Source organism: Rhea americana, unplaced genomic scaffold, assembly GCF_003343005.1.
Source record: "Rhea americana isolate MKP2758 unplaced genomic scaffold, rheAme1 scaffold_22, whole genome shotgun sequence".
NCBI classification, from domain to species: Eukaryota; Metazoa; Chordata; class Aves; order Rheiformes; family Rheidae; genus Rhea; species Rhea americana.
This window is the reverse complement of record NW_028186329.1, coordinates 5795162-5806105: the sequence shown is the minus strand read 5'-3', so window position 1 is coordinate 5806105 and position 10944 is coordinate 5795162. Positions and strand designations below refer to the sequence as shown.

At 42.6% G+C, this 10944-nt stretch overlaps 1 protein-coding gene across 1 annotated transcript in view; it reads right to left on the bottom strand.

Moving 5' to 3' along the window:
* Positions 1-2436: 2436 nt before the first annotated feature.
* Positions 2437-10944, bottom strand: part of ZNF475 (zinc finger protein 475) — a 62429-nt gene continuing 53921 nt past the window's right edge. The window contains exons 14-15 of the mRNA XM_085305407.1: positions 6500-6680; positions 2437-3057 (exon numbers count right to left, since the gene is read on the bottom strand). Coding sequence (XP_085161533.1) covers positions 2906-3057; positions 6500-6680 — 333 coding nt within the window. The 3' untranslated portion in view covers positions 2437-2905. The remainder of the gene's footprint in view (positions 3058-6499; positions 6681-10944) is intronic.

The following is a 10944-nucleotide window of genomic DNA, read 5'->3' as shown; positions in this document are numbered from 1 at the left end:
ACAGTAACATTTTTTGAAATAGAATATTAAAACACCTCCCACAGTGCATTCCTGTATAATACTTGCCCTTGTTGCCCATATTGGCACTCTGTTATGGTCACATTTGGCACAAAGGACAGGGCAGTATTTCATTCCAGCCGTCAGACACATCATGCTTGTTTTGGCTTGACAGAGAAATGTTTTTTCCTTTACCAGGTTCATGACAAAGATGTGTTTCTCTACCTTATACTATTTTTGGCATGTTTGGTTTACTGCATAGAGGATAAATCATGCTATGAGTACCATTCATAAGCAGGAAATGCCTCCAAGAAGGGAGCACTTCTGCGGTGTTTCCTAACAACAGCCAGTCTTTGCTTGTGATCCATAGCTGTATTCCTTTATCAGGGAATATTTTACCTTTAGCAGTCATAGAATCATAGAATCGGTAAGGTTGGAAGGGACCTCTGGAGATCATCTAGGCCAACCTCCCTGCTCAGCAGGGTCACCTAAAGCACTTTAGATGGRGTTGCATCCAGCMGGGCCTTGAAGATCTCCAGAGAAGGAGACTCCACAACCTGTCCGGGCAACCTGTGCCAGTGCTCCGTCACTCTCACAGGGAAGAAATTCCTCCTCATATTCAGGCGGAACTTCCTGTGSTTCAGTTTGTGCTTGCTGCCTCTTGTCCTGTCACTTGGTACCACTGTAAAGAGTCCAGCCCCATCCTCTTTATACCCTCTGTTCAGGTACTTGTACACATTAATGAGATCCCCTCTCAGTCTTCTCTTCTCCAGGCTAAACAGGCCCAGCTCTCACAGCTGTTCCTCATAGGAGAGATGTTCCAGTCCCTTAATCATCTTCAGAGCCCTACGCTGGACTCTCTCCAGCAGCTCCATGTCTCTCTTGGACTGGGGAGCCCAGAACCAGGCACCGTACTCCAGATGAGGCCTCACCAGGGCTGAGGAAAGCAGCAGGATCACCTCCCTCCACCTGCTGGCAACACTCTTCCTAAGGCACCCCAGGAGACCATTGGCCTTCTTGGCCACAAGGGCACATTGCTGGCTCAGAGTCAACTTGTCATCCACCAGCACTCCCAGGTCCTTCTCTGCAGAGCTGCTCTCCAGCAGGTCAGCCCCCAGCTTGTACTGGTGCCTAGGGTTATTTCTCCCTGGGTGCAGGACTCTGYACTTGCCCTTGTTGAACCTCATGAGGTTCCTCTCTGCCCAACTCTCCAGCCTGTCCAGGTCTCTCTGAATGGCAGCACAGCCCTCAGGTGTGTCAGCCACTCCTCCCAGCCTGGTAGCATCAGCAAACTTGGTGAGGAGGCACTCTGTCCCTTCATCCAGGTCGTTGAAGAATAATTTGAACAAGACTGGACCTAGTACTGACCCCTGGGGGACRCCACTAGCCACAGGCCTCCAACTGGACTCCMCGCCACTGATGATGACCCTCTGAGCTCTGCCTTTCAGCCAGTTCTCAATCCACCTCACTGTCCACTCATTTAGCCCACACTTCCTGAGCCTGTCTAGGAGGTTGTTATGGGAGACAGTGTCAAAAGCCTTGCTGAAGTCAAGGCACACAACGTCCACCGCTCTCCCCTCATCTACCCAGACAGTCACTCCATCAGAGAGGGCTATCAGATTGCTTAAGCAGGATTTCCCCTTGGTGAATCCATGCTGGCTACTCCTGATCACCTTCTTTTCCTTCTTTTCCATATGCTTGGAGATGACATCTAGAATGAGCGGTTCCATCACCTTTCCAGGGATGGAGGTGAGGCTGACTGGCCTATAGTTGCCTGGGTCCTTCTTCTTGCCCTTTTTGAAGACTGGAGTGACACTGAAGGGCTTTGTGAGCTCCACTGTTCCACAAGCGTGTGAATACTGGAGTGCTTCATGATTTAAGCTCTTGAGTGGGGGGTCAGTGAAGAGTCTTGGCTGCATTGATGGGGCAAGATGGGATTTCTCTGATTAGTCAAATTCAGCTGGAAGTCTTTACACTGATTAGACAAATCTTTGATGGACAGGAAGACAAAATCTGAGTCAGTTATTTGAAGTATTCCTTAACCTGACCAGCATCCCTCTGGCTTTGTTTCCATTGAAATTCAGTGAATTACTTCTCATCAAAATGCTTATTTCCTCTAAATTGCCTCATATTTCTGAAAGAGTAGGTGACAGCATTCACTGACAGCATGACATGCAGCCAGATGTCCCTGCTGATAAGGAAGCTCTTGACATTACACCATCTCTCTCACTCTCATAGATCTGTTCTGAAAAGCAAGACAACAAGAAGGATCTCTGTAGGATACTCTCTTGAGGAYTTCCTCAGTCAAAGACAGACACAGGCCATTTTTTTCTGTCCTTTCTGAATAGCAAAACAAATATGCTTCATAGAATGGGAAACGCATGTAAAGGGCATAACTGCTTTCCAAGGTCCAGCTTGCTAAACCCGAAAGGTTGTGATAGAAGCAGGGCTGAAGAACATGTCACATTTGGGCAACAGACATTCAGACAGTACAATTATTCAAAAAACAGCTAGTGAGGGTTCTTCATTTGAACACTCCATGTACCCAACAAAACACAGTATGATGAGAGTAAAGATGAAATGTCATATTACGTTCAAGTATTCTTATTTCTTCCCTCTCAAAATTTGATTTCAAGATGGATGCTACCTGAATATCTGAAATGAGGACGCATTTCTGCTACTGCTGGGCTAAAAATCACCGCATTTGACCTCACACTGCAGTAGCTAGTGCTGATCTTTCTCCAGAGATCTTCAGATCATGTGATCTGACAATGTGCTCTCCAGCTGGATTTTATTTCTCTCACAGTGTGGTTGAAAAGTATGTGTGCGTGTGTGTGTACTCATGCGTACACACACACTCATGTGTGTGAGTGTGCATGCATATGTACGCATGTGTGTTACATCCACTTTACTTTGCAGGTTTTGGTTTACATGATTTCTGGTGGACGATCAGTCTGTCTGGAAGGAAAGTACGCCTGCAAATATCACATGGAACTAGCTGGTTCTGGGCGCTGGTCCAGGCAGCCTCGTTTACAGAATCAAGATCATAGAAACCTTTGGCTGGAAAATTAAAAAAAGAAGGTATCAGTTTTCATTCTGGAGACCCACATTCAACTCCTTATGGAAAGTATTTTCAGGAAATACCTGTTGACTGAGCCTCTCAGTTTTAACCAAACCATATTGCTTTTGCAAATGAAAAAGAAAGAAAAAAAAAGTAAAAGTAAAATATATATATATATATATATACACACACACACATATATGTATATAAAAGACTCTGTTTTTTGTCCCAGGGGTTGAATTAAATTAACTTCAAAATGAATCATTCTGCATTGTATGAGAGTACAGGGAAAATATGCTCTGTGTTATGATATGCATTCTTAGCTAATTATTAACATCTTTGCATACATACTATTATCGACAAATTTCACTTTTTGGCTTTACTTCAAGTTTTGTTTAATGAGCATATGTTATCTGACCATGGCAATGAGAGGGAGTATATCGTAGAGAATGTGCTCTTTGTACTGCCCTGGACAAGGGGCCCAATTTTCTTCCTGGTGAAGTCTATATAAGTTTTGCCAACAACTTGACTAAAGGTTAGGTAAGCCTAAAACCTCTTACAGACAAAGCCTACAGTTCTTTTAAGCCACAGCTTCCTGTGAGGTCACTGCATTGATGTGTCTATTGTCACCTTTGCACTAACCCAGTTTTACTCTCAGTTATTTTCCATTGCAGAAAGACTGACTACTCTGAAAGTTCAGAAGCATTCTTCAAACACATCAGATGTCTTTTCAAGATCGTATTTGAGTATAAAAAAATCTTATTTACTTTCATCTTGAAATAGACTTTCACACAGTGTTGTTTCAAACTCATTTCCAAAAATGACAGGCAGGTTGCTYAATACCTGAATTTAGATCTTTGAGTCTTCATTTGAAGTGCATAAAGAAAATATCCATATAGCTTGATTTGAAGCTGTATTTGCTGTGCACTTTCCAAAAGGTATAACAATACAGAAGATGGCCAAAAAAATAACTGCTTTTGCCTTTGAACTGTTAACAGCAGACAATTTTTAAAAAGAAAAGAATTTGTACATTTAAAAATATTCCATGGTTTCTGTCATTGGCGCACCATGGATCTCTTCATTAAAGGCCCATACAGTTTTAACATGATTCATAACCAATGGTTCACATAACCACAATAAGCCTTAGATCTCTTAATATGCCTGTTCTTAATGTTCTTTTTGTTAGAAGAGCAATCAAGTAGTGTTTCTTTTCTTGGCTGAGACAAATAATCCCTTTGCTTGCAGGAAATGAATGTGTATTTTCTGTACTTTGGAAAGTTTATTGAATATAAAAAAAGAGAAAAAGAGAGATGACTTTCTCCTTACAGGCATGTGTTGCATTCCACAAACAAAACACTGTGTAATCAGGGCAGTGGTTGTCTTGCCATGTCACTTATAGTTTTCAAAAGGGATTTTTGTAAGTTATAAAAAGTTTTATGTAAGCAGTTAGTATTTCTGAACTTTTATTTTGAACACTGCCTGTTCCATTCAACAACAGGGTAGTCCCTCCTCCTTAAACTGAGAGACCGTGAGACATGCAGTACGTGTATGTAGACTAAGAGTCAGTTACAGCTTTTACCAGATGATCGAGAGTATGTCCTATGGAAAAAGGACAACATTGAGATTATTTTCTGGAGGCCAGGAGCATGAGGCAACTGTAAGGGGAACAACAGTTTCAGCTCAAGCTACAGAACTGATCAGGCTTGCATCAGCAAACGTTTAGGGACACATGCTGGAAACAGGTCAGTGCCCCCTGGGGAAGTGTGSGCACACAACACCTCACAGGAGACGCGTGGCGCCTGGTATGACTCACTGCATAAATGAGACAATTTTCTGATTCATATCTGGGRGCCTTTTGCTGGATTGTTCTCTCAAAGAGTAGATGTCTTTTTGCTTCCACTTTCTCATAATAAGAATAGTGTATTTCAAAATAACCTCAACTGTCCTTTTGCATCCTCCTCTTTCAGACAGAATTCTCATTTTCTCCATCTTTTTTATCACACACATAAAAATTAAAAAAACTAAGTAAGAGTAAATGCAATGAAAATGCCTTTTGAACCTATCTTTTACTGCAGATTCAGCTCAGCTACTTGACATCTGCTAGCCAATATTGATATTATTTGAGCTCCTATTATTATTATTTTGAACAGATGATTAGCATTCTCAGTGATTCTACTCTCTTTTGGGTGCATCTCCTGGGGACATACTTCTTTGTTCTGAAAATGATCTACAGTATGATTCTTTCCCAGAGAATTGTGGGAGAACTTGTCTGTTTTTTCAGACATTAAGGGAAGCTGTTGGAAATTACAGAGAATGCAAATAAAAAGTGGGTGAACTAGCCAGCTGGGTGCAAGTGGTCCAAACTTGGCCCAAACTAGCTCAGACCACCTGGAAAGGCCAGGGAAAGCATCCAATGGAAGCGAAACAACTTCCAAGCAAAGCCTAAATAAAAATTCAGCTTGATTCTACAGAGAATACATTCCCCTTGGATAAATATGGGAGCTCAGCTCTGCAAGGTGCTAGGGATCATCACTTTTAATTCATTTGAAGAAGAGGGAATCTCAGCATCTTATACAATAGACCAAACGGACAAACATGACATAATTGATAGAAACAGAATGCTTATTTTATACTATACAGCATTTTTCCACTGCATTTATGTTAAAATGTCTTATTAAGTAAGCTTTATGATGTCGCAAAATGTAAGCTTCTAAGGCTTGTAAATAAAAGGTCTAACAGCATCCACTGGATACTAATTGTARAAGATACTGCAACTTTATCTCTGCAAATATTTTAATAGAAATCAGAAACTACAGTATATATTATAGTTTAGCCTTTAAAAATACCTTATTTTCTAGTAGTTCTCATGCATTTGGTACTGTTTTTCTTATTTTACCACTGAACTCCCACTTTAGAGGTCACTCTTTACTACTGGATAGAGCATTGGGCATTTTTTTTTTTTTTTTGATAACCAACACTATAGGTGTAAAACCTGGCCTGGCTGAGATATCAGCTGCTATGTTGCCAGAAGGGTATTTTGTTTTAATGATTGTATGTGTCCAGTCTGCATATTGTTCTTGGATGCTTTTGCTCAATTTAAAATATGCTCTTCTTCAGTGTTGAAAGTAGCCAAAAAGGAATGATGTAGCTGTGAAGCAGGTTCCTAATCTTTTTGTGTTGTGATTCAGAAGGTACTGACACATAAAGAGACATGTCCCACAAGGCAATGACTACTCTTATTTCTCACTGATGCAGTGCAAAAAGAGAATAGGATGCTTAACAAAAAGCTTAAAACAAGCTACAGTCTTACAATGTCTAGATTTTTCTTGGATTGAATGAGGGTGTTTGCAAACTGCTAAGCTAGTCCCTTTTTTTTTTTCTCCCTCTTTTCTCTTTTCTCCCACTTCCTTCATCCCATTCCTCATTTGGTCTGTAGCTTACCTTGTACGTAACTGACTTCAGGCTTTTTGGGTTCTGGCCTTCTCAAATGCTTGGGTAGCATGTCGTTCTCCTGATGCCATTTTTTCAGGCATTGTGGCTCATGGATACTAATAGATTTTGTTCCATACTCACGGCCACATATGTAACAAATAATTGTTGGTGGCCGTCTTATCACTGGTGGCTGCAAATAACAATTGTAACAAAGAATAAGTATTGTTTTCAACATTGATTTTGAATCAGACAACTCTGAAAACAATCATGCTGAAAAAGAAACTGATTTACATCTGTGAAATCACTATTAATGTTCCTATCAGTTTTGCTAAACCTGCATTCAGTCCTGAAGCTTACAAGAGATACTGCCTCATTAACTGGCCATTTGGAACAAGTATGCGCCTTCTCCAGCTACTGGGCTGAAAATTCATGTGTCACCTAATTAATAGCCATATAACTCTGGTGTTTTCACACAATCAGCCTGGAAGTTCACGAAAATGCTGACTTATCACATTCAGAGAGAACTCCTTTGCTTGATCAACTTGCTGCGGTACAGTGACAATCTTGAACACTTAAATCCTTTTTTTTTATCTACTGAACAGAAGGAGCATGGAAAAGAACAACAAAACCTGCCTCAGCTGAGCTGCTGACGTGCTAATCCAACAGCAGAAAGACCTCATCTCCAGACAGAGCATAGTTAAAGTATCACGTCAGGCCTTAGCATCTCTCTTAAGCCAAACAGAGAGCAACTGTGATAAATCTGTGATTGTGGGAACTAATGCTGTGTTACTTCTGCCACAGATTGGTTATCTGGTGGAATTCTTGACCTTGACAGATTAAAACCAACCTAGGACATTTCAGGATTGGGGGTAAAAAAAAGGAACTSTTGTTTGTTTATCCCAAAGATCTCAGTGTGAATCCTGCCAGTTACTTCAGTGAAGGCAGAACTGGACTCTGAGCAAGTCATTGTTTCTGTACTGCAGATCTGCTTTTGTAGAGAAAAATAGCTCAAGAAAAACAAAACAAAACAAAAAAAAAACCTCAGCCTCCAAACCCAGAAATACATATTCTAAGCTTGAAAAATATGTAATTACTGTGGTATTGCCGATTATGGACTAAACTGTGTCTTTAGGCACATCCTGCACTAGGCGTGGTGTCAGTACCAGCCCCACTCCAGTAGTAGTGTAAAGTAGAAACATACTGCAAAGAGATCATTTTGAGGCACATCGATGTGCCTCAAATTGTCAGAATTTTCTTCATTCTTGGTTGCACAATATAGGTGAAAGACTACCTAGTTCCTCTCTTTTAATTAAGAGGGAGAGCCATGCCAGACCAAACAGGGGAGACTTTTCTCACRTAAGCAAGAGAGGTGGAGATTTCATTTTCCCCTCTGCTGTGTAAGACAAATACATAACCTGTTCCAGTATTTATGACGCTCTCTGTCAGCCCATTAGTGAATTCAAGAAATTCTGGGCAGCTCTTCTTGCATTTATGCTACAGTCTGAAAATGTCATTAGTGAATAATCTGCATAAGCTTTCTTTCCTGTATCACATATGTAAACTCTATTACATGAAGAAATACTACTCTACAGAGTGTATTTTTGCTGGGAAAAGTTCACAGAATCACAGAACAGTTGAAGTTGGAAAGGGCCTCTGGAGATCATCTTGTTCAACTCCCTCAGTCTCTGGAGGCTGACCAGGACCATGTCCAGTCAGATTTTGAGCATCTCCAAGGATAGAAACTCCATAGCCTTTCTGGGCAACCTGATCCGGTGTTTGACCACACTCACAGTAAAAAAGCTTTTCGCTTATATTCAGACAGAATTTCCTGTTTCAACTTGTACCTGTCGCCTGTCATCCTGTCACTGGACACCACCGAGAAGGGTCTGGCTCTGTCTTCTTTACTCCCTCCCATCAGGTACTTATGTACCTTGAGAAAAAATCCCCCTTCAGCCATTTCTTTGCTCTCTCAGCCTCTCCAAATATGTCAGATGCTCCTATCCCTTAATCATCTTTGTGACCCCTTCTTGGACTTGGACTATATGTCCATGTCTTCTTTGTAGTGGGGAGCCCAGAGCTGGACTCAGCACTTCAGATGTGGCCTCACCAGTGCTTAGCAGAGGGAAAGGATCACCTCTCTACACCTGCCAGCAATGCTCTTCCTAAGGCAGCTCACAATGCCAATAACCTTTGCCATGAGGGGGCATTACTGGCTCATGTTCAACTTGCTGTCCACCAGGATCCCCAGATCCTTCTCTGCAAGGTTGCTTTCCAATCAGCCAGCCTCCAGCCTGTACTGGTGCATGAAGCCATTCTTCCCCAGAGGCAGGACTTGGTATTTCTCACATCTGGACTTCATGAGTTTCCCTCCTGACGATTTCTCCAGCCTATTGAGGTCCATCAGACTGGCAGCACAAACAACTGGKGTACAAGCCCCTCCTCATCTGCAAACCTGCTGAGGGTGCATTTTTCCAGGTCATGAAGATATTAAACAGTACTGGCCCCAGTACTGACCCCCAGGGATGCGCTCCCAGTGACTAGCCTCCAGCTGGACTTTGTGCCACTCATCATGGCCCTTTGAACTCAGCAGCTCAGCCAGTTCTCAGTCCACCTCACTGTCCACTTATCTAGTCCATACTTCATCAGTTTATCTATGAGGATGCTATGGGAGACAATGCTGAAAGCCTTACTTAAGTCAAGATGAACAATATTCATTGCTTTCTCCTCATCCACCAAGCTAGTCATTTCACCACAGGAAGCAAGCAGGTTGGTCAGGCATGATTTCTCCTTCATAAATCCAGGCTGACTACTCCCAATCATTTTCTTGTCACTCATATGTTAGGACAGGGTTTCCAGGGTGAGTTGCTTCATCACCCTTGCAGGGATTGAGATGAGGCTGATCAGCCTGTAGTTCCCCTACATCTTCCTTCTTGCCCTTCCTAAAAACAGAAATTACATTTTCTTCCAGCCATCAGGAACCTCCTCAGATGGCCTTTCAAAGATCGAGAGTGATGACATCAGCCAGCTCCCCCAGCACCCATGGGTGTACCATATGGGGTCCCATGCACCTGTGTATGTCTGGTTTGTTTAAGTGTTCCCTAATTGATTCTCCTCCACCAAGGGCAAGTCTTCCTTGCACAGGACTTTCTCACTGGTCTCTAGGGCCTGGGATTGCTGAAGGCTGGTCCTACCAGTAAAGAGTATGGTGAAGAAGGCATGAAGTACCTCAAGTCTTTTCTATGTAATTTCTAACCAGGGCCCTTGCTCCATTTAGTAAGGGGCCCTTATTTTTCCTAGCCTCGCTTTTGCTGCTTATGTACCTGTAGAGCCTTTCTTGCTGCCTTTCACTCTCCTGTTAGATTCAGTCTTGCATGGGCTTTGGCTTTTGTAATAACCCTGTCCCTGTACTTTTGAACAGTGTCTCTGTATTCCTCCTGTGTGACTTCTGCTTCCACCTCTTGTATGCCTTTTTTTTTTTTTTTTTTTTGGGGGGGGGGTTAGAGTTTAATCAGGAGTACCTTGTTCTTCCTCTTGCCTCCTCTGCTTGATTTCCTGCTCATTAGGATGGACCTCTCTTGAGCTTGGAGCAGACGATTCTTGAATATCAATTAGCTTTTTGGCCCCTTTCCTCTCCAGGACCACATCCCATGGGATTCTTCTAAGCACATCCCCAAAGAGGCCAAATTCTGCTTTCCCGAAGTCTGGGTGTGTGATCCTGATTTTTGCCCCACTTCCTCCTCACAGGATACTTAACCCCACCATCACTCCAGTCAAGGCTGCCTGTGACCTGTTTTTTTTTAGGCTTCAGTAAACTTTTGGTAGGATAATATAGTGCAAGCTCTTCAATTCAGGGGTCTCCTTTCAGTGGGCATGCTTGTAGCATTTTATAAGTGGCTTTCTAAAAAACGCCATGTGAGAATACTGAAAACACATTTTCCTTTCTAGTTTTCATTAGCCTRGTCCCAGCCATTCAGCAGAAAAGACGATTTACTAGATGCAAACTGGAAGACAGCAATTTGATCCACATTCACAGAATCACAGAATGGTCAAGGTTGGAAGGAACCTCTGGAGATCATCTAGTCCAACCTCCCTGCTCAGCAKGGTCACCTAGAACACRTTAGACAGGGTTGCATCCAGCTGGACCTTGAAGATCTCCAGAGAAGGAGAYKCCACAACCTGTCYGGGCRACCTGATACAGTGCTCTGTCACTCTCACAGGGAAGAAATTCCTCCTCATATTCAAGCAGAACTTCCTGTGGTTCAGTTTGTGCCTGCTGCCTCCTGTCCTGTCACTTGGTACCACTGTAAAGAGTCCAGCCCCATCCTCTTGACATCCTCCCTTAAGGTATTTGTAGCATTGATTGTCTTCTCTTCTCCAGGCTAAACAGGCCCAGCTCTCACAGCTGTTCCTCATAGGAGAGATGTTCCAGTCCCTTAATCATCTTCAGAGCCCTA